The sequence below is a fragment of the Chiloscyllium plagiosum genome, unplaced genomic scaffold, assembly GCF_037043375.1.
Source record: "Chiloscyllium plagiosum isolate Xiang-an unplaced genomic scaffold, Cpla_swu_hap1 HiC_scaffold_26, whole genome shotgun sequence".
Classification (NCBI taxonomy): domain Eukaryota; kingdom Metazoa; phylum Chordata; class Chondrichthyes; order Orectolobiformes; family Hemiscylliidae; genus Chiloscyllium; species Chiloscyllium plagiosum.
In genome coordinates, this window is record NW_028270164.1 from 41,347,444 (window position 1) to 41,372,574 (window position 25,131).

A 25,131-nucleotide genomic window follows, 5' to 3' on the forward strand; every position below is an offset into this window, starting at 1 on the left:
TAATATCAAGTCAGTCAGAACAAAAATACATTTGTTTTGCCAGATACTGTTGTTCAGAACAGTTAAGTTAACTTCATATCAAGTATTGTGACTTCAATAAAAAGGAGCTCCACTCAAGAAGGATTAGCCAATAAAATACAAGATCTCATTTCAATAAGATAATAAGACAAGCAACTGTGAATATTGATTTTGGTCAATAGCTTCCCCCCCACCCCACCACTATTGGCCACAAAAAAATCCGCTGAAGTTTCAACTTGGTAATTTGATTCCAGGCGTCCAGTAGCAAGAGATGCTTGGATATAATCTCTGATGGCCCTAGAGCCATTTTCCCTCTTATTTGGCAACTCCTTATGAGGACAAAATTCTTTACACAGAGTTAAAAGCTAAAATATGACCTGAAAGGGTGATAAAACCAGATTCCATACAAACTTCTAAAAGATAACTGTACATATACATGAAGAGGACCAATTTTCAGAAACAGAACATAAGACTAACTTGGGCAGTTCTTTTGAAAAGGCTACACAGGCACAAGGGGCAGAAAGTAATCTTCTCTACTGCAAGGTTCTGATTTCACTACTAACTATACCTTAAGAATAGACCTTAAGAAATTGGGAGGCCACATAGCAGATTCAGTTAGATCTTGGACTCTAATTTCTCTACACCTTAATTTCTTAGTGTTCAAAAAGGTTTTAATCTTGGGTCTGAACACAGTCAACGCTCAGGCTTCATAGTCCTCTGGGGTAGATATACCCAAGATTCATAATACTCCTAAGTGAAGAAATTCTTCCTCATCTCTGCTGAAATGGCAGGCCCCTTATATTCTGCCCTTCGAGCCTGCACCACAATTCAACATGATCATGGCTGATCATCCTTAATCAGTATCCTGTTCCTGCCTTATCTCCATAACCCTTGATTCCACTATCCTTGAGAGCTCTATCCAACTCTTTCTTAAATGAATCCAGAGACTGGGCCTCCACTGCCCTCTGGGACAGAGCATTCCACACAGCCACCACTCTCTGGGTGAAGAAGTTTCTCCTCATCTCTGTCCTAAATGGTCTACCCGTATTTTTAAGCTGTGTCATCTGGTTCGGCACTCACCCATCAGCGGAAACATGTTTCCTGCCTCCAGAGTGTCCAATCCTTTAATAATCTTATATGTCTCAATCAGATCCCCCCTCAGTCTTCTAAACTCAAGGGTATACAAGCCCAGTCGCTCCAGTCTTTCAGCATAAGGTAGTCCTGCCATTCCAGGAATTGACTTCGTGAACCTACGCTGCACTCCCTCAATAGCCAGAATGTCTTTCCTCAAATGTGGAGACCAGAACTGCACACAGTACTCCAGGTGTGGTCTCACCAGGGCCCTGTACAGCTGCAGAAGAACCTCTTTGCTTCTATACTCAATCCCTCTTGTTATGAAGGCCAGCATGCTACTAGCCTTCTTCACTACCTGCTGTACCTGCACGCTTACCTTCATTTACCGGTGTAAAAGAATACCCAGATCTTTTTGTACTGCCCCTTTACCTACATTGATTCCATTTAGGTAGGGTTCTTAGCTGAAAATGTGTTGCTGGAAAAGCGCAGGTCAGGTAGCATCCAAGGAACAGGAGAATCGACGTTTCGGGCATAAGCCCTTCTTCAGGAATGAGGAAAGTGTGTCCAGCAGGCTAAGATAAAAGGTAGGGAGGAAGGACTTGGGGGAGGGGCGTTGGAAATGCGATAGGTGGAAGGAGATCAAGGTGAGGGTGATAGGCCGGAGTGGGGGTGGGGGCAGAGAGGTCAGGAAGAAGATTGCAGGTTAGGAAGGCGGTGCTGAGTTCAAGGGATTTGACTGAGACAAGGTGGGGGGAGGGGAAATGAGGAAACTGGAGAAATCGGAGTTCATCCCTTGTGGTTGGAGAGTTCCTAGACGGAAGATGAGGCGCTCTTCCTCCAACCGTCGTGTTGCTATGGTCTGGCGATGGAGGAGTCCAAGGACCTGCATGTCCTCGGTGGAGTGGGAGGGGGAGTTGAAGTGTTGAGCCACGGGGTGGTTGGGTTGGTTGGTCCGGGTGTCCCAGAGGTGTTCTCTGAAACGTTCCGCAAGTAGGCGGCCTGTATCCCCAATATAGAGGAGGCCACATCGGGTGCATCGGATGCAATAAATAGTGTGTGTGGAGGTGCAGGTGAATTTGTGGCAGATATGGAAGGATCCCTTGGGGCCTTGGAGGGAAGTAAGGGGGGACGTGTGGTTGCAAGTTTTGCATTTCTTGCGGTTGCAGGGGAAGGTGCCAGGAGTGGAGGTTGGGGGGTGTGGACCTGACGAGGGAGTCACAGAGGGATTAGTCTTTTCGGAACGCTGATAGGGGAGGGGAGGGAAATATATCCCGGGTGGTAGGGTCTGTTTGGAGGTGGCGGAAATGACGACGGATGATACGATGTATATGGAGGTTGGTAGGGTGGTAGGTGAGGACCAGTGGGGTTTTGTCCTGGTGGCGATTGGAGGGGCAGGGCTCAAGGGTGGAGGAGCGGGAAGTGGAGGAGATGTGGTGGAGGGCATCGTCGATCACGTCTGGGGAGAAATTGCGGTCTTTGAAGAAGGGTTGTACGGTATTGGAACTGGTCCTCCTGGGAGCAGATGCGGCGGAGACGAAGGAATTGGGAATATGGGATGGCGTTTTTACAGGGGGCAGGGTGGGAGGAGGTGTAGTCTAGGTAGCTGTGGGAATCGGTCGGTTTATAGTAAATGTCCGTGTTGATTCGGTCGCCTGAGATAGAAATGGAAAGGTCTAGGAAGGGGAATGAGGAGTCTGAGACGGTCCAGGTGAATTAGAGGTCGGGGTGGAAGGTGTTGGGTAAAGTGGATGAACTGTTCAACCTCCTCGTGGGAGCACGAGGCAGCGCCGATACAGTCATCGATGTAACGGAGGAAAAGGTGGGGGGTGGTGCCAGTGTAGCTGCGGAAGATGGACTGTTCCACATATCCTACGAAGAGGCAGGCATAGCTGGGGCCCATGGTGAAGATAAGGCGTTGGGGACCGGGGAAGCGAAAATCATGGACGCGCCTACTTCTTCAACCAGGATTCTCACCCACCCTCTGACGACCCCTTCTCCCGCCTCCAACACACCCCATCCACCTGGACACCCCGTGCTGGCCTCTTACCTGCCCTCGATCTCTTCATTGCCAACTGCCGCCGCGACATTAACCGCCTCAACCTCTCGACCCCTCTCACCCACTCCAACCTCTCACCCTCGGAACATGCAGCCCTCCACTCCCTCCGTTCCAACCCCAACTTCACTATCACACCGGCAGACAAGGGAGGCGCGGTAGTAGTTTAGCGCACCGACCTTTACACCGCTGAGGCTAAACGCCAGCTCGTGGACACCACCTCCTACTGCCCTCTTGACCATGACCCCACCTCCCACCACCAAACCATCATCTCCCAGACGACCCATAACCTCATCACCTCAGGGGATCTCCCATCCACCACCTCCAACCTCAGTCCCATAACCCCGCACCGCCCGTTTCTACCTCCTGCCCAAAATCCACAAACCTGACTGCCCCGGCCGACCCATTGTCTCAGCCTGCTCCTGCCCCACCAAACTCATCTCTGCATACCTCGACACGGTCCTGTCAGCCTTAGTCCAAGAACTCCCCACCTAAGTTCGGGACACCACCCACGCCCTCCACCTCCTCCATGTTTTACGCTTCCCCGGTCCCCAATGCCTTATCTTCACCATGGACATCCAGTCCCTGTACACCTCCAAACCCCATCACGAAGGACTCAAAGCCCTCCACTTCTTCCTTTCTTGCCGTACCAACTAGTACCCTTCCACTGACACCCTCCTTCGACTGACTGAACTGGTCCTCACCCTGAACAACTTCCCTTTCCAATCCTCCCACTTCCTCCAAACCAAAGGAGGACATGCAGATCCTTGGACTCCTCCATCGCCAGACCATAGCAACACGACAGTTGGAGGAAGAGCGCCTCATCTTCCGCCTAGGAACCCTCCAACCACAAGGGATGAACTCCGATTTCTCCAGTTTCCTCATTTCCCCTCCCCCCACCTTGTCTCAGTCAAATCCCTCGAACTCAGCACTGCCTTCCTAACCTGCAATCTTCTTCCTGACCTCTCTGCCCCCACCCCCACTCCGGCCTATCACCTTCACCTTGACCTCCTTCCACCTATCGCATTTCCAACGCCCCTCCCCCAAGTCCCTCCTCCCTACCTTTTATCTTAGCCTGCTGGACACACTTTCCTCATTCCTGAAGAAGGGCTTATTGCCCGAAACGTCGATTCTCCGTTCCTTGGATGCTGCCTGACCTGCTGCGCTTTTCCAGCAACACATTTTCAGCTCTGATCTCCAGCATCTGCAGTCCTCACTTTCTCCATTTAGGTAGTAATCTGCCTTCCTGTTCTTGCCACCAAAGGGGATAACCATACATTTATCCACATTAAACTGCACCTCCCATGTATCTGACCACTCACCTAACCTGTCCAGGTCACTGTGTAATCTCCTAACATCCTCCTCACATTTCACCCTGCCACCCAGCTTCGTATCATTAGCAAATTTGCTAATGTTATTACTAATACCATCTTCTATATCATTAACATACATTGTAAAAAGCTGCAGTCCCAGCACTGATCCCTGCGGTACCCCACTGGTCACGACCTGCCATTCCAAAATGGAGCCGTTTATCACTACTCTTTGTTTCCTATCAGCCAACCAACTTTCAATCCAAGTTAGTACCTTGCCCCCAATACCATGCGCCCTAATTTTGCTCACTAACCTCCTATGTGGGACTTTATCAATAGCTTTGAAAGTCCAGGTACACTACATCTACTGGATCTCCCCCGTCCATCTTCAGAGTTACATCCTCAAAACATTCCAGAAGATTAGTCAAGCATGATTTCCCCTTCATAAATCCATGCTGACTCTGACCTATCCTGTTACTACTATCCAGATGTGTCGTAATTTCATCCTTTATAATTGACTCCAGCATCTTTCCCATCACTGAGGTCAGACTAACTGGTCTATAATTTCCTGCTTTCTCTCTCGCTCCTTTCTTAAAAAGTGGTACAACATTAGCCACCCTCCAATCCGCATGAACTGATCCCGAATCTATCGAATTCTGGAAAATAATCACCAACGCATCCACGATTTCTCGAGCCACCTCCTTCAGAACCCTGGGATGTAGACCATCAGGCCCCGGGGACTTATCAACCTTCAGACCTAACAGTCTCTCCAACACCAATTCCTGGCAAATATAAATTCCCTTAAGTTCAGGTCCTTCAGCCACTGTTACCTCAGGGAGATTTGTTTGTGTCTTCCCCAGTGAACACAGATCTGAAGTACCAATTCAATTCTTCTGCCATTTCTTTGTTCCCTGTAATATATTCCCCTGTTTCTGTCTTCAAGGGCCCAATTTTAGTATTAACCATTTTTTTGCCTTTCACATACCTAAAAAGCTTTTACTATCCTCCTTTATATTTTTGGCCAGTTTACCTTCGTACCTCATTTTTTCTCTGCGTATTTCCTTCTTAGTAATCCTCTGTTGTTCTTTGAAAGCTTCCCAGTCCTCCGTTTTCCCACTTATCTTTGCTATGTTATACTTTTTCTCTTTTAACTTTATATGTTCCTTAACTTCCCTCGTCAGCCACGGCTACCCATGCCTCCTCCTAGGATCTTTCTTCCTTTTTGGAATGAACTGATCCTGCATCTTCTGCATTATATACAGAAATATCTGCCATTGTTCCTCCACTGTCATCCCTGCTAAGGTATTGCACCACTGAACTTTGGCCAGGTCCTCCCTCATAGCTCCATAGCTCCCTTTATTCAACAGAAATATTGTCACTTGCGATTGTACTCTCTCCCTCTCAAATTGCAGATTGAAGCTTAATGTATTATGGTCACTACGTCCCAATGGCTCTTTCACTTAGAGGTCCCTGATCAATTCTGGTTCAATGCACAATACCAGATCCAGAATTGCCTTCTCCCTGGTAGGCTCCAGCACCAGCTGCTCTAAGAATCCACAAAGTCTCTTTCTTGAGGTCCAGTACCATCCAGATTCTCCCAGTCTACCTGCATGTCGAAATCCCCCACAACAACTGTAGTAACATCTTTGCAACAGGCCAATTTCAGCTCCTGATTCAACTTACATCCGACATCCAGACTACTGTTTGGGGGCCTGTAGATAACTCCCAAGAGGGTCTTTTTACCCTTATAATTTCTCAGCTCTATCCACACTGACTTTACATCCCCTGATTCTAGGACCCCCAAGCAAGGGACTGAATATCATCCCTTACAAACATGGCCACCCCACCACCTCTGCCCGTCAGTCTGTCCTTACGATAGCATGTGTAGCCTTGAATATTCATTTTCTAGGCCCTGTCCACTTGAAGCCACGTCTCAGGTATCCCCACAATATCGTATCTGCCAATTTCCAAAAGAGGCTCAAGCTCATCCATCTTACTTCTAATGCTTTTGTAGCAGAGAGCGGCGGGATCTGGGCCGAAGTGAAGTTGGAGTGCAAAGCCAGTCAGGAAGGTAAGTGATTGTTATTTGAGTGGGTGTGTTCTAGACCCCAGGTCCTACAAAGTAGGGCCTCCTCTAACCTAAATTAAAAGTCCACAGACTTGCCCCAAAAAGAGGGTCCAAGGAAATTCCTGTGGATTGAAGTGAGGCTTTAGCTCAGGAGTCTTTGACAAGGAGGTTGAGTGAAGTGATTACGCCACAGTTGAAGAGGGTGAAGACATGACTGCCAAGCTGGTTCAGTGTGCTACGTGCTTGATGTGGGAGGTTAACGACTCTAGTGTGTCTGGCTCATATAAGTGTGGAAAGTGTGTGCACGTTCAGCTACTGACAGAGCATACTGCAGCACTGATGAAAGAACTCGAGGACCTTGGGCTCATTCGAGAGAACGAAATCTTTCTGGACAAGACCTTCAGCGAAGTTATTACACCGACCATACCAGAAAAGAGCAGGAGAGAACAGACGATGAGGAAGGCAGAGAGGAGACAGGTTCAAGAGACCCTGGGGGAAGTACCTGTCAGGAACAAGTTGAATCTTTTGGAAACAGTAGAGACAGATGACACTGCCAGTCCGCGAGGCGGCCAGGTCTGTCAATCAAAAGTTAGCGTGGAGGCAGAGCGGAAGAGTTGGACATCGCACAGAGCCGTGGTAATAGGGGACTCCGTAATGAGAGGAACTGACCGGGGCTTTTGTGACAGCAGGCGGGACTTAAGGATGGTGTGTTGCCTTCCTGGTGCCAGGGTTAAAGACATCACAGACAGAGTGCAGGAAATCCTCAAGGACGAAGGTGAAGAGCCAGAGGTGGTGGTACATGTCGACACAAATGATGTCGGGAAGAAGAGGAGGAACATACTACAGCGGGACTTTGGAGAACTAGGAAGAAGGCTGAAAAGCAGGATGTCCAGGGTGGTTATCTCGGGTTTGCTTCCAGTTCCTCGGGCTGGTGAGGCCAGAAACAGGGAGATAATGGACTTGAACGTGTGGCTGGGGAACTGGTGCAGGAAGCAAGGATTTAAAATTCTTGGATCACTGGGGTATGTTTGTGGTAAGCATAAATTCTACAAGAGAGATGGTTTGCACCTTAATAGGTTAGGGACCAGCATTCTGGCAGGTTTGCTACTGCAACACAGCTACGTTTAAACTAAGTAGCGGGGGGGGACAAACTGGATGCTTAAGAAGGAAATTGAAGGGAAAGTTAGAACAAGGGAAGTCAAGAAAGACAACTGTAACAATGAGGCAGAAAACTCAAAAAGGGATCATGCTGTAAGCTTGATTGAAATAGGAATTGATGGGAAGGGTGAGGGCAGTAACAAATTAAAAATACTATACATTATCCTATAACTAAACTCAAATTCCAGACTCTTCAGCGACAGGAAATAATCTCTCAGCTTTCACTGTTAGGGGGTAGTATTTTTAGCATTTTTAGTTATTTTAATCAACTGTTCAAACATGTCATGACATATGCCAGTGCAGGTGAGATTGAACCCATGTTTCCTGGTTCAGAGGCAGGGACAGTATCACAGTGCCAAAACAGTCCTTCCTTTCCCTTTTAGAAGTTTATAATTTTCTGGGTAGCGTCAATCATTTGTATGACCATGCTACTCTTTAGACAATACTGTTTAATTGTGATTCACCCAAATGGTTTAATTAACCACACCTTAACTTCGTAGTTACCACCTATTAACATTATGCAAATCTGTTGAAAGTTATACTATTTTTGAACTTTGAATGTTCTTTCATTCGATTTGAAATTCTGTATGAAAAACCTTTACTGCACTACCTTCAATTCTCACTATTACTTCAGAGAGCTTAACCAGGTTAATCATGTGATTTGTGTTTAACAAAACAACATAGACTATATTTTGTTAGTGCATATTTCACCAAATGAAAATTAATTTGTCAATGATTGTCTTTTCTAGCACCAACATTAAATTGATTGACCTCTAGTTACTATTTTGATCCCTCTTTTTCTTTCGTTGAGCAAGGGAATAACATTTTAAAAACAAAAAAATGACTTCCATTATATAGTTCCTTTTAGGACCACCAGTTGTCCCAAAGTGCATATACTGCTCTTGAAGTAGCCATTGCCATCAGAAATAAACTCAGACATTTACAGCATGAGGCCATTTGTCCCATCATGTCTGCACCAAAGGTCAGACTTCATTAATCCCTTTTCCAGCTCTTGGCGGATTACCCTGAAGGTTATGGCCATGCAAGTGAGTATCTAAATACTGTTTAAATGTTTCAAGAGTTTCTGACTCAACAACCTTTCCAGGCAATGAATTCTAGACTCCCAGTACGCTTTAGGTTAAAAAAAAACTCAACTCTTTTCTTATCCCGCTGTCATCTTAAATCTGCTAAATTGCCAGTGGTGTGCAGGCTGCATGGATTAGCCATGGGGAATGCAGGTTCACCGGGATGGGGTAGATGGCAGGTCTGGGTGGAATGCTCTTTGGAGGGTCAGTGTGCACTGGATGGGCTGAATGGCCTGCTATAGGAATTATATGACTCTATACAAAGGGATATAGGTAGTTTAAGTGACTGGGCAAAGATCTGGCAAATGGAGTACAATGTGGCAAAGTGGGCAGTTGTGGCAGAAAGAATAGTAAGAAGGATTTATCTAAATGGTAAGAGTTTGCAGCATGATGAGAGACGCAGAGAAATCTGGGTGACCTAGTGCATGAATCATGGATATTTAGTATACAGGTATAGCAAGTAATCAAGAAAGCTTAACGAATGTTATAATTTTATTACAAGAAGAACTGAATGCAAGAGTAATCAGGTCACCTTCAGTTATATAATGAGTTGCCGAGACCCGGACCTGGAGTATTGTGTACTGTACTTCCAGAAAGATGTTAATGCATTGAAAGTTTTACTAGAATAATATCTGGAATGAGTGGAATGCCTAATGAGGAAAGACTAGATAAGCTAAGGCTGTATCCTTTGGAGCTGAGAATAATCAGAGGTGATTTAATTGAAATGTAAGATCCTGAAAGGACTTGACTGGGTGGATATAGAAAGGATATTACCCCTTTGGGAGGATCTAGAACTAGCAGCTATAGTTTAAAAATAAAGGGACACCCATATTTACAACATAGACCAACAGAATCCCTACAATCTGGAAACAGGTCCTTTGGCCTGACAAGGCCACAATGACCTTCTGAAGAGCATCCCACGCAAACCCATTTCCCTACCCTATCCCTGTAATGCTGCATTTTCCATAGCTAATGCACCTAACCTACAAATCCCTGAACACTCTGAGCAATTTAGCATGGCCATTCTACTTAGCTTGCACATCTTTGGACTGCGGGAGGAAACCAGAGTATTCGGGAGAAGCTCACACAGACATGGGGAGAACATGCAAACTCCATACAGACATGGCCTGAGGGTGGAATTGATCTTGGGTACCTGGCATTGTGAGGCAGCCGTGCAAACCACAGAGCCACGGTGCCATCCGTAAAGTGACTGGGCAAAGACCTGGCAAATGGAATACAATGTGGGAAAGTGGGCAATTGTCCATTTTGGCACATAAAAATGAGGAAATATTTTTTCACTGAAAGAGTTTGAATGTTTTTGAAATTCCCTTCCTCAAATGACAGTGGATGCAGAATCTTTAAATATATTTAAGTGCAGAGTTAGATAGATTCTTAAGTATCAAAGGGATAAAAAAAAATTAAAAATCAGGGATATGCAAGAATGTAAAGCCATAGACGTCTACAGGACAGAAAAAGGTACTTTAATCCATCAAGTCTACACTAGTCAAAAATATAATCGCAACTATTTCAATCCAATTTTCCAGCACTTGGCTCATAATCATGTATGCCTTGGCATCTAAGTACTTAAATATTATGAGAATTAGATCAGCCATGAACTTATTGAACAGCAGAGCAGGTTTGAACTAAGTGGCAAACTCCTGTCCCTCATTCATACATTATTGTATTCTATACCTCAGATTAAAAAGGTAAGTATCACATATGTCTTTTTAACCATCTTATTTTCCTCCTCTGATAGCTTCAGGGATGTGTGGATAAATGCACCAAAGTCTCTGATCTTCAGAACCTTCTGGAGCCGTACTATTTCTAAGTTATACCTCTTCAATTGCAATACCTCTCACCTTTCTGGATTGAATTCCATTTGCCACTGCTCTACCCACCAGATGAGAACATTGATATCCTCCTCCCTATTTACCACTCTACCAATTTTCATGTCATCCACAAACTTCTTGACCACACCCTCTATATTAGGTCCAAATTATTAACATTCAGCACAAACAACAAAGTGCCCCAGCACGCAGAGTCCTGTCGAACCCTAAAGGAAACAGATTTACAGTTATAAAGATATTCTCCTACCATCACCTGCTGCCTCTTGCCTTTCATCTAAATTTTTGCTCTAACTTCTACTTTGCCTTTGATCCCATGGAGTTACTTTTTTGTCTGTCTGCTTTGAGGAATTTTGTGGAATTCACGTCACGTCAAACAGATTACCCCATCAATCCTGGTTACCTATTCAAAACATTCTATCAAATTTACTAAAACATCGCCTTCCCTCAACAAATCCCTGATACTTCATAAAACATAAAAACAGCACATGAACAGACCCTCTGGCCTACGACATCTAAGAGGGAGAACCCACAAGTTCTGAACAGTTGGAAAGGCAGCTTAGGAGCCAGACAAGTTTTGATCCCACACCATTCGCCAGTTTCACAATGCCGTTTCACCCTCACCTCCAGGTCCAGGAAGATGAGATTTAAGCTGGTGCAGAGTCTCCTCCCCATTAGCAACTTTGCTGGAGCCATCCTGGAGCTGCATGAGAGGTTGCCCAATAATCAAATAGGAACCAGGACTGTTGGTATCTTGTGAAGTTGTAAGCAGTTTCTTTAAGCCTGCCTTCAAAGTTTGGACTGCTCTTTCTTTCAGACCATTGAATGATGGACGGTATGGAGCTGTCCTTATAATGAAGGGTATCATTCAACTTTAGTAAATACTTAAATTCCCTGATGGTAAATGGCCCACTATTTGTAACCAACAGTTCAGAGAGTCCTTGTATTGCAAAAGAGGAGTATTCTATTTGTATTATTTCCATGTTTAATGAATGAACTCTATGCTCTTCTAGCCATTTTGAGTAGGTGTCCACAATAACTAAGAACATCAAACCCACGAAGAGTAGCTACACAGCCAATGTGTAACCAAGTCATTCCCACAAATGTGGGGGAGCTGTTGGTAGTAATTTTTGCTCTTGTAGGCACTCTGGGCATTGCCCTACCAACACAGTTATGTCTGTATCCAATCATGGTCACTAGAAATATCTTCATTTTGGAAACTCCTGAATGACCTTTACTCAGGACAATCACTCTTGCTCCCATTATAAAATGCTATCCTCTACTTGACCTGGTCTCTCTGGGTCCAAAAAGGTTTTAATTTGGGTTGTGATGGTCCTTTGGTTTCCCCCATCACCACTAGCAGTTTCAGCCTTGCCAAGACCAGATCTTTCTAAGTTGGATATTGTCAGCTGTGACTGGAAGTGTGCCCAGAAATTTAAAACCATTATGGACGCTTCCAGTGGTGGTACCACCGGTAGTATATCGGCCAGTGGGAAGTGGCTCAATGCACCCACATTTGCTACTTGAATTTGAAGCGACACTTCACCTGATGAAAGAGCAGCACTCCAAAAGCTTGTGATTTCAAATCAATCTGTTGCACGATAACCAGATGACTCCTGACTTCTCCCACTCCAGTCCAACATGGCACCTCCATATCATTGCCTTCTTTCAGTAGACATTGCAGGGATTTGTGGTCCATTATTATTTCAAATTTAGTTCTGTAAGGGTTTTGGTGGAACTTCTGACTCCAAATATGACCACCACACCTTCCTTCTCTAGCTGGGCATATTTACACTCTGCATGAGCCAGTCCTGGATGCATACGCGAATGGGTGTTCCTCTCTATTAAGCCACCTCTGAGCCAGTATTACCTGAAGCTGTACAGGGAGGCATTGCAGGTTAATAACAGATTTCACGTGGGATCATAGTGTGCCAACACCTATGATAATTGTTTCTTCAAATCCCTGAAAGCTATGGCTTGGCTACTCAACCACTTCCAAGGCTGACCCTTTTTAACAAGTTAATGCAAAGGTGCCAGGACGGAGGCCATATTATATATGAACTTTCCGTAGTAATTCACCAGCCCAAGTAAAGACCCACAGCACAGCAAGATCCCACCACTCTCTGCCTTCCACAATCTCTCACTTTACCCTGTGATACTGGTTCAGTTTAATTATTGCACAGTTAACGCAGTGCATAATGTCACAGCAACACTGAAATATAAAGTTGAAAATCACACAACACCAGGTTATAATCCAACTGGTTTCACTGGAAGCACTCGCTTTCGGGGAAATCTATTGGGCTATAACCTGGTGTGGTGTGATTTTTAACTTTGCACACCCAGTCCAACACCAGCATCTCCAAATCGAAATATAAAGAAATCACCAAGGAGCAGTTAACCAGAGGCTCGAAATTTGTGTTGCAGACGTTTCGTCCCCTGTCTAGGTGACATCCTCAGTGCTTGGGAGCCTCCTGTGAAGCGCTTCTGTGATGTTTCCTCTGGCATTTATAGTGATTATCACTTTATAGTGATAAATCACTTCCCAGGAGGCTCCCAAGCACTGAGGATGTCACCTAGACAGGGGACGAAACGTCTGCAACACAAATTCCCAGCTTGGCGAACAGAACCACAACAACGAGCACCCAAGCTACAAATCTTCTCAATTAAATAAATTATTAATTTAGAATTGAGGACACCTCTGCTTATTTTCCTTCCTTGAATTACATCCAAGGTTTGTATTTTGTACTTGAATAAATTATAAGGTATATGAATAATACTTTAGGATGGCCACTGTATAATTTTTCCTCTTGTCTATATGGAGTGCTGCCTATCATTTTTCACTGATTGTAGGGTCAGGACTAAGGTCAAGTCTCTGTAGGTAATCCTAAACATATTCAGCTGCTGCACATCACTTGTACAATTTAGGAATCAAGCCAGCAGAATAATATAGAATTGAAGTAATGAGAAATTGCGAGAAACTATAACACAGGGCCCTTACTACATACAGAAAATCTATAAGCTAATTGGCATTTGTACTCAGTAACTCAAAGCCTGCAACCTCTGGACTGCATCCAGGCTGGGGTTTGGATTTTGCTCGTTTGACAGTGAGGCAGTTTAGACAGGCTTATGTCTGGTCAAGGACTGCTCAGACCATTCCATACACAGGAAAAAAACAGGTACATAAACCTGGTACATAATCTCGTCCATGCTGACCAGAATCTAGCCCCATTTGTTAGCATTTGGCCCATATCTCTCTAAACCCTTCCTAATCATATACCCATCTAGACGCTTTTTAAATGTTGTAACTGTATCAGCTTCCACCACTTCCTCTGGCAGCGCATTCCTTCCATGCACATACCACCCTCTGCATGAAAAGTTGCCCCTTACATCCCCTTTAAATCTTCCCCCTCTCACCCTAAATCAATCCCCTCTAGTTCTGGACTCACCCCACCCCAAAGAAAAGGGGTTGTCTCTTTAAACTATCCATGATTTTATAAACTTGTACAAAATCACCCCTCAGCCTCTGACATTCCAGGGAAAACAACCCAGCCTACTCAGCCTCTCCTTACAGCTCACCCCTCCAATGATGGCAACATCCTTGTAAATCTTTTCTGAACCCTTTCAAGTTTCACAACATTCTTCTCATAGGAGGAAGACCAGAATAGCACAGAGTATTCCAAAAATGGCCTAACCAATGTCCTGTACAGCTGCAATATAACCCCCCAACTCCGATACCTAATGCTCTGATCAATAAAGGAAAGCATACTAAGCGCCTTCTTCACTATCTTATCTACCTGTGACTCCACTTTCAAGGAGCTATGAACCTGTACTCCAAGATGTCTTTGTTCAGCAACATTCCCCAGGATCTTATTATTAATTGCATTAGTCCTGTCCTGATTTGCCTTTCCAAAATGCAGCACCTTGCATTTATCTAAATTAAACTCCATCTGCCACTCCTTAGCCCAATGGTCCATCTGATCAAGATCCTGTTATGTTCTAAGGTAACCTTCTTGTCCACTACACCTCCAATTTTGGTGTCATCTGCAAACTTACTAACTACACCTCCTTTGTTCACATCCAAATCATTTATATAATGACGAAAAGAACTTGACCCAGCACTGATCCTCGTGGCACACCACTTGTCACAGGCCTCCAGTCTGAAAGGCAACCGTCCACCAGCACCATCTGACTTCCACTTCTGAGCAAATTCTGTATCCAAATAGCTAGTTCTCCCTGTATTCCATGTGAGCTAACCTTGCTAACCAGCCTACCATGAGGAACCTTGTCAAATGCCTTACTGAGTTCCTACAGATCATGTCCACTATTCTGCCCTCATCAACCCTCTCTGTTACTTCCTTCCAAAAATTCAATCAAGTTCATGAGACAAGATAGCTCATGCACAAAGCCATGTTGACTATTTCTAATGAGCCTTTGCCTTTCCAAATACATGCAAATCCTATCCCTCAGGATTCCCTCAAATAACTTGCCCACTACTGACGTCAGGCTCACTGGTCTATAGTTCCCTGGCTTTTCCTTACCACCTTTCTTAAATGGTAGCACCACATTAGCCAACCGCCAGACTTCCAGCGCCTCACTTGTGACTATCGCCGATACAAATATCACAGCAATGGGCTCAGCAATCACTTCCCTAGCTTCCCACAGAGTTCTAGGGTTCTGAGCATTTATCTACCTTTATGCATTTTCAGATATCCAGCACTTCCTCCTGTAAGATGGACATTTTTCAAGATGTCACTATCTATTTCTCCAAATTCTGTATCTTCCATGTCCTTCACCAGTAAAGACTGATGCAACATACTCATTTACTATCTCCCCCATCTCCTGCGGTTTCACTCATAGGCTGCCTTGCTGATCTTTCAGGAGCCCTATTCTCTCCCTCATTGCCCTTTTGTCGTTAATGTATTTATAAAATCCCTTTGGATTCTCCGTAACTCTTTTTGCCAAAGCTATTTCATGTCCCCTTTTTGCCCTCCTGATTTCCCTCTTAAGTATACTCCTACTGCTTTTAAAGTCTCTGCTGTCTATACTAGATGTATGCTTCTTTCTTTTTCTTGACCAAAACTTCAATTTCTCTAGTCATCCAGCATTCCCTACACCACCCAGCCCCTACAGGACATACCGTTTCTGGCCTCTCGTTATCTCAGTTTGGAAGGCTTTCCATTTTCCAACTGTCCCTTTACCTGCGAACATCTGCTCCCAATCATGTGACGTTAAATTTTAGGAAACAATTCTACAACATATTACATTTTAAGGACATAATGTAGTACTGTACCTTACAACCCTCACATGCATGTACTCCATAATGGAAGCCTGAAGCCTTATCGCCACATATTCGGCATTCCACATTCACTCCAGAGGTGGTGGCCTCCTCATTACTAACTTTGGATTGTACAACTAATGGGCTTGCAACTTCCATTACATCTGAGAAAGAAAATGCACTAATTACAAAAAGAATCATTTCAAATGCTTTGCAAATGTTACATGTTTTACACCATTCAGTTCAACATAAATCACAATTATTTTTTAAACTCAGTTTTCAGTAATTTCCCCTTTCTCTATCATTACAGAGTAAGTGGAAAGTGAACAGCTTTCAGGCTGAAGGTTGAGAGGAGTAACATATGGTTTAAATTTGGGATTGTTACATACTTTATGGATTCATACACATTTAAAAAATTATTCTCTCATTAATTGGACTGAATTCTTAAACTGATTTTAGTTTTAAGCCATGCTGTTTTCTAAAACTGTCACAATGGAGATGGGGAACACAAAATGTTACTTGAAACATAGGAGCAGAAGCAGCCCAAATGGCAACTTCAGCTTACTCTAATCAACGTGATCTGGTTAATCTATAATTTTACTCCATATATTTGCCACTTCCTCATAATCCTTTAATACCTTCAAAAGATTTTTGTTATCCAACCTTCAGTTTTAAGTTTACAACTAATCTAGCATTAATTCTTTTGCTGTCCAAAACTGAACCCTGAAATAGAAAGATGTTGACTATCAGTGCAAGGACTCAATGTATATTTAATGCCAATTTTAGTGTCAGAAATTGCCAAGTAATGCCAGATTTTGACTTGATTACATTTTTTTTTAAATTACATTACAGTGTGGAAACAGGCCCTTCGGCCCAACATGTCCACACCGACCCGTCGAAGCGCAACCCACCCATACCCTACATTTACCCCTTACCTAACACTATGGGCAATTTAGCATGGCCAATTCACCTGACCTGCACATCTTTGGACTGTGGGAGGAAACCGGAGCACCCGGAGGAAACCCACGCAGACACGGGGAGAACGTGCAAACTCCACACAGTCAGTCGTCTGAGGTGGGAATTGAACCCGGGTCTCCAGCGCTGTGAGGCAGCAGTGCTAACCGCTGTGCCACTGTGCCGCCCACTTGTTTTAAGCAATTCAACTGTAAAAGTTATGAGGCTATTACCTAGTTATTTACCTTAATTAATAACCAAATTGGTGGTTGTTTGAATTTTTTTTTTCTACGAGATCAACTCCACACTTTTAAAAAAAGGATAAAAATGATTATATTGGTGGAGTTATGCAAAAATTATTTAAATGCAAGATTTTCTTTGTAGACTTGTGCAGAACAGTTATTTAAAATGTATATGTCCTTGGATGCTTTTTTTTTGCTTTTGTGATGAGAAATACAAAGACAATAAAAGGAAAATTAAAACTTATCACCTTATTTCAGAATCAATTATGACCAGGCCAGGTGTAGCTCTCTTCTTAGCTCCAGCAATAATTTTAACTCAATATTGCAGAATGGCTATCATAGTACCTTGTCCATTTCGCTTTTATTCTCATATTAGTTTCATCAGTGAGATTCAAAGTTATCCAATTATTGAGAACATCATAGCCGAGCCTAATCTAATCTTCACTCAACATCTACACATGCAAAATCCTAGTAAGGGAAACTCTAGCTGATTTTTCTCTTCAAAGTGGCTGTCGCAATCATGGATGAAGTTAGTTAACTGAGCCAAATTCAAAAACTGAACTTAGGCCATTTTGCAGTAGAACATAGAACAGTACAGCACAGTACAAGCCCTTCGGTCCAAGATGTTGTGCCAAACATTTATCTTAATCTAAGATCAACCTAACCTACACACTCCTCAATTTACTGCCATCCATGTGCTTGCCCAGCAGTTGCTAAATGTCCCTAATGTCTCTGGTCTACTACCACTACTGGCAGCGCATTCCATTCACCCACCATTCTCTGTGTAAAGAATCTACCTCTGACATCTCCCCTATACTTTCCTCCAATCGCCTTAAAATTATGACCCTTCGTGACAGCCATTTCTGCCCTGGGGAAAAAGTCTCTGTAGATCTACTCTACTTATGCCTCTCATTACCTTGTAATCTCTATCAAGTCAGTTCCTTCTTCTCTCCAGTGTGAAAAGCCTGAGCTCACTCAACCTCTCTTCATAAGTCAAGCCCTCCAATTCGGGCAGTATCCTGGTAAATCTCCTCTGCACCCTCTCAAAATGAATCACTTCGCATTTATACAGGTTGAACTCCATCTGCCACTTTTCAGTCCAGCTCTGCATCCTGTTAGCCTGAAATAGCCCTCAACATTACCTACAACACTACTGTCCTTTGTGTCATCTGCAAACTTACTAACCCATTCTTCCACTTCTTCATCCAAGCCATTTATAAAAACTACAAAGAGCAGAGACCCAAGAACAGATCCCTGCAGGACTATTGGTCACCGACCTCCAGGCAGAATACTTTCCATCCACTACCGCTCGCCCTTTTCTTTTGGCCAGCCAATTCTGTATCCAGATAGCCAAATTTCCCTGGATCCCATACCTCAAAACTTTTTAAATGAGCCTACCATGCGGAACCTTATCAAATGATTTACTGAAATCCACATACACCACATACTCTGTTCGAACATCATCAACCTATCTCATCATACCCTCAAAGAACTCAATAAGGTTTGAGGGGCATGATCAGCCCCTCACAAATCCATACTTTTTCCACTATATCTTTCCAAATCATCATTAAAAATCTCTCTCAGAATCCTTTCCAGTACCTTGCCTACCACAGATGTAAGACTGAATGGTCTGCAAATCCTAGGGATTTCCCTATTCCCTTGCTTGAACATAAGAACAACATTCTCCTCCCTCCAATCATCTGGTGCTATTCCTGTAGAGAGTGAAAATGCAAAGATCGCCACCAAAGATGCAGCAATTGCATTCCTCACTTCCCATAGTAACCTTGGATATATCTGGTCTGGACCTGGGGACTTACCTATCTTGATGCTTCCCAGAATTTCCAGCACATTCACTTCCTTACTATTCAAGCCTATTAACCTGGTCCATTTCTAGAGTGAATACTGAACCAAACAACTCTTCAGACTCCAGGCACACGTTCCCTCCACCATCCTTGATTGGCCCTACCCTCTCACCTGATCATTCCCTTATTCCTCACATTAGTGTAGAACGTCTTTGGGCTTTCCCTAATCCTTCCAGTTTTTCATGCTCCCTCCTAGCTCTCCTCTGTTCATTTTTGAGTTATTTTCGAGCTACCCTGTAATTGTCTAAAGCTGTACCAGATCCTGGCTTAGAGTCATAGAGATTTACAGCTTGGAAACACCCTTCGGTCCAACTCGTCCATGCCGATCAGATATCCCAACCCAATCTAGTCCCACCTGCCAGCACCCGACCCATGTGCCTCCAAACCCTTCCTATTCATATGCCCATCCAAATGCCTCTTAAATGTTGTAATTGTACCAGCCTCCACTACTTCCTCTGGCAGCTCATTCCATACAGGTACCACCCTCTGTGTAAAACAGTTGCCCCTTAGGTCTCTTTTATATCTTCCCCCTCTCACCCTAAACCTATGCCCTCTAGTTCGGACTCCCCGACCCCAGGGAAAATACTTTGCCTATTTATCTTATCCATGCCCCTCATAATTTTGTAAACCTCTATAAGGTCACCCCTCAGCCTCCGACGCTCCAGGGTAAACAGCCCCTGTTCAGCCTCTCCCTATAGCTCAAATCCTACAACCCTGGCAACATCCTTGTAAATCTTTTCTGAACCCTTTCAAGTTTCACAACATCTTTCCGATAGGAAGGAGACCAGAATTGCACGCAATATTCCAACAGTGGCCTAACCAATGTCCTGTACAGCCGCAACATGACCCCCAACTCCTGTACTCAATACTCTGACGAATAAAGGAAAGCATACCAAACTCCTTCTTCACTATCCTATCTACCTGCGACTCCACTTTCAAGGAGCTATGAACCTGCACTCCAAGGTCTGTTTGTTCAGCAACCCTCCCTAGGACCTTACCATTAAGTGTATAAGCTTCCTCAACTTTAACTAAGCTTCCTTCTTCCTCTTGACGAGAAGATCCTCTTCTCTTGTCATCCAAGGCTCCTTCACTTGACCATTCCTTGCCTGTCTCAGTGGAACAAGGTTATCCAACAAGTGCTGCTTAAAACAGCCTCCATATTTCTGATGTGCCTTTCCTGAAGAACGATTGTTCTCAATTTATACTCCACAGCTCCTGTCTAATATCAGTACAATTTCCCCTGCCCGAAAGAAATACCTTCCCATACTGTCTGTTCCTATCCCTCTCCATGGCTACAGTAAAGATGAGGCAGTTGTGGTCACGGTCTCTCTCACCGAGAGATCTGACACCTGGCTTGGCTCATTGACTAGCACCAAATCCAATTGGCCTTCCCCCTAATCAGCTTATCTATATATTGAATGAGGAATTCTTCCTGGACACACCAGGAAATCGGCTTCATCTAGAGCACTAAGGAGATTCCAATCAATACTGGGGAAGTTGAAGTCACCCTTAACAACTCTGTACATCTGCAACTTTCCAAGATCTGTTGTTCAACCTGTTCTTCCATTTCTCTGGTGCGACTGGAGGGAGGCAGGGAGGCGGGTCTATAGAAAACATCCAATAAAAAGTGACTGTTCCTTTCCTGTTACTGACTTCCACCCATACTGATTCAGTAAAGTAGTTATAGTATTAGATTGGAAACTTGACATTGAACCATCAGGACACTACGAATTAGAATTTTTCAACCTGCCTGCTACCACCTTTGCCCATTTCCACGTTTGCCTCTTTACAACAATATTCTGCTCTATCACAAAACGGTTTTGATTTACTGGCTGCAAGTTTCAAGGTTCATTAATGGCAAGAGATTAGATTTAAAAAGACAGGTTACATTTGAATTCAAATTCAAAAAGTGCCATGACTCGGAGCTATGAAATCCTTTTGGAGTTAATATTCAAAAATGTTGATAATCACAATATATTTTGTTGCATCACTTTCAATAGGAAATCACAAATAAAAGTTACTGAAACATTTGTGTGAAGTTAGTGAACAATCAATAAAGTTAGTATGTTAAAATAATGGAAGCATATTATGTAGGTGGATAAACACATACCAGGACTCCAGTAAAAGTCATATTTCAAGGAAAGGCAGAACCAAAAGATCACATATTCTAAACTAGTTACAAGGAAATTGTACTTTATTTAATCTTATCTACACAATTCATGTAACTTTGTCCTTAGGCATTCAGATAACGAGCCAGTAAATCTGATTTACTCTTAGGTTATTCTCAGTTAAAGCACTACTTGTGAATGATACAACCGCTATATTAAAAGAAATAGCATTCAACAGTATCTTATTACCTTTTTGACGACTGGAAGCTACTTCAGTATCTGGTCCCAGCAGTTCATATTCTGTAGTCTTTGAATCCACCCAATCATCCCCCTCCTCCTTAGAATCTGATGATGCATCTTGTAGCTTTTCCATGACCTACTACCCACTTCCTCAGCAATCCGACTCTTGAGTCATATCTATGACGTGTGCATTGGTGGCACAAACGCAAATTGGTCAAAGCCCCAATAAAAAACATTCATAGACCTGATGAAATATAAAATTATTATTTTAGGACTTTTTCCTGCAACAAATAAAATGTCACTGAAACTTGATTTCAGCAATGAACTGATTCTTTGAAACAAGTTTATTTTTGTTCTACTTAGATTGGATTTGTGATACGAATTATATTTTCTACCAGTATTTACATTACAGGTAAGTTAACTTACATGTATGTGCTTTTATATTATTTTAATTAGAATAAAAAGGTTTGTGCTGTGGTTTCAGCACAGCACATGGCAAAATGCTGACAGATGTTCTTACAATAATCTGTCATACAGTTTGAAGAAGCTACGTTATGACTGCGTACATGAATTTTTGTTAAAAAAAGACTAAACAGCTGAAAACAAGTAATACACATTTTTAAAAGATTATAACACAAATTTCCTTTAAATTGTTCATACCTGCATCAGTTTGTGATTGGTCAATCAGTTTTTTTTGCCAATGACTAAAACATGTATTTTGTCTCAGAAACTTCATGGTCAGACAGTTAAAATTATTGCGCATTATCAGACTTGGCAAATACAAACAAAAATAAAAGTTGTTGAATATATAAGGAAACATGCAACTTTCTATAGTACTTCCTACAGATGGCATGGAAATGTGTCATCCAAACACTTTAGCACAAGTATTTTTAAAGCATGCAAATGGAAGATTTAAGACACATGAAACAAATTCAAACAAACAGTTTTGTTAGAGGTTTACAACAGGTGTTTACTTGGGACAAACCAACATTAAATACAATTTTGGAAACAAAATCAAAAGTTGGCATAAGATAGATATATTTAGGAAGAATTTCTTTATTTCTCAAAACAATGAATCCTTATCAATATCAGCCATGGATCATCTCGCCTTTGAGTCAACAGATTGTGGTCTCAACTCAAGAACAAAAAAAAGCAAACAACATTTCAGAACAGTATTCAGACAGAACTGCACTATTATGATCCCATCTGATGGTACTACTGAACCAATCATATCCTAGAATGACATCTAGCTTGAAAGAACACAAGATTTATCTTTTTAAAAAGTTGATAATAGAGGTCATTCATTGGCAGCTTCTTTTGAATTAGCTCAGTTGTACTTTAAACAAAAGACACTTTATTACAAAACAAAAGCAAACTACATCAGACTACACTGGAACTACTGGAAGGAACATTAAAAATTCAGAAATATCAGGAAGATTGACTAATCGTTTTTTACCCCATCAATAACTTTATAGACACCAAACCACAGTGAAAACTCACCCCCATCTCCAGGGGAAAGCTTCTGGTCAACTGGCACAGCTGTAATCAAATTCTTTTTCAATAAATTCACTCAATGCTATTTTCTTCAATTAATGTCTCTCTCAGATACCTTTAAGCAAGGTGCTAATTCAGTTCACTATTACATCTTAATATATCTTCCTTAACACATGTATTCTTCTGACTCTACAGCTTTCTTTGAAGCGCCTTTTCCCCAGTCTTGCCCCGACTGTTATGGTTTGCACGCATTAAACAACCCCACCACCCTGTGGCCAAACAGCTTCAACTCCCCTTCACACTCCCCCAAGTACATGCAAGTCCTGGGCTTCCTCCACCGCCAAATCTAAGTCAGTCACCAACGCTCATCTTCTGCCTCGGGACCCTACAACCACGTAGCATCAATGTTGATTTCACCAATTTCCAAATCTCCCTTCCCCCACTTAGTTCCAATCCTCCAATTCAGCACTGCTGTATTGACCTGTTCTACCTGTCCATCTTTCTTCCCATCTATTCACTCCATCCTCCCCACCAACCTAATACAATTACCTCCCACCTGCATCCACCCTTCACCACCTCACTTACCTTCCCCTCCAGTCCACATGTCTCTCAGCTTCCTTCCTTTCCACAGTCCTGATGAAGGTTTTATGCCCGAAACATTGACTCTCTTGCTCTTTGGATGCTGCCTGACCTGATGTACTTTTCCAGCACACACATTTTGATTCTGACTTGCCAGCATTTGCAGCCCTCACTTTCTCCTACTTTGGAGACTGTTACTACCAGCACCTCTTGTGTTATAGACCTCTTCTCTATAAATAAATTTGTTTTATTCTCTCCTTATCCCAACCCCAGGGTTGTAAAACCCAACTCCGCAAACACCTTATTGATTCTTTCTTTAAGTGGCCTGCTCTGCATTTAGTTAAAATTACATGATTACTTGGAAATGTTTTTTAGCTCACTTTAAAATTAATTTGACTTTTGTAAACAAAAAGTCAGACTTTCATGGTACCAAAAATTAAAATCCATTTTCCCACTACATTAGAAGCTAAGTTCGCAAATAAAGATAAGATAACATGAACTTGCATCACAACCGTCAGAGGTGGCATTTTTGTTAACTCCATAATCTCCTCCAGCCTCAGGATCCTCCAAGATATTGGTGCTCATAATTCTAGTCTTTTGCTCAACTCCAATTTTAAATGCTCCATCACTGACACTCCTGCCTAAAAACAGCCAAATCTTGAAGCTCTCAAATTTATTTACTAAGCATCTTTCTTACATCCCTTCCTTAAGGCTCTCCTTAAAACATACCTCAGACCTTTAGGTCATGGTGTCTTATATCATATTGGGCTCAATGTCAAAAAATATTTGAAATTTTTCTTCTTTAATGCCTTTCAACATTTTACTATATTAAGGGTGCTACATAATTAAGTTATTTGCCACTGTTGATTCTGTTAAAGACCACAAGCAGCTGAGGGCAACGAGAATTTACTACAGTCATGCACAAAAGTTGGATTAATGAATTTGGTTAGGACCATTTTAGTTCACCTGCAGGGCAAAAGATAGTTGAAGAACTGCCAGAGAGTTGGAATGGATTTAGGAAGTGACAGCATATTTAAGTATTTTGGATGGCAAAGAGATTTTGGACCAAAAACAGAAATTGCTGGAAAAGCTCAGAGGTCTGGCAGCATCTGGGGAGAAATCAGAGTGAACATTTTGGGTGAGGTAACCCTTTTTTAGAACGCCTGACCCAAAACTTTAGTGAATGTCTCTCCACAGATACTGCCAGATCTGCTGGGCTTTTCCAGCAATTTCTGTTTGTTTCTGATTTCCAGCATCCGCAGTTCTTTTGGTTTTTAAACAAACTTTGGAGATGAGGCAATCATCTGCAAAAACAGAAAGGTCAAGGATGTAATTTCTTTTTGGAAAGGCATGTTTTGATTTTATGTTTATCACACGTACAGGAGTACAGTGAAAAGTGTATATTATCGCCAGACAAGGCACTATCTCAGGTACAAGCACAGAATCTGAAGAATAAGGTAGAAAGAACGAACAAAGTTAAAAGTTAAACATTGCAGTAATTATTTCTTAAGTTTTATGCTATACTATAAAGTTAAAACTTACACAATGGAGCTTTTGAAAGAGTGCCCCAAAGAAGAATGCATTTACCATATCATACAGCATGAGAGCAGCGATAATTCTGGCCCAGCAGCATTTAATATGGTCCAGCTATATCTGGTGATACATGGTCAAGCCAATCACATATCAGGTAACATGAGACCGAGACCCTTTAGGATTAAGTGATGAAGGCGGTGTTCATAACAGAACCAGAAAATATTTGAACAATTG

The 25,131-nt window shown here is 42.8% G+C and overlaps 1 protein-coding gene across 4 annotated transcripts in view; it reads right to left on the bottom strand.

Moving 5' to 3' along the window:
- Positions 1-25,131, bottom strand: part of ppardb (peroxisome proliferator-activated receptor delta b) — a 93,652-nt gene that overhangs the window by 49,359 nt on the left and 19,162 nt on the right. For all 4 annotated transcript variants that reach the window (XM_087973648.1, XM_087973649.1, XM_087973651.1 and 1 more), the window contains 2 exons: positions 21,301-21,535; positions 15,901-16,049 (listed from right to left, as the gene is read on the bottom strand). In XM_087973648.1, coding sequence (XP_087829774.1) covers positions 15,901-16,049; positions 21,301-21,424 — 273 coding nt within the window. In that variant the 5' untranslated portion in view covers positions 21,425-21,535. The remainder of the gene's footprint in view (positions 1-15,900; positions 16,050-21,300; positions 21,536-25,131) is intronic.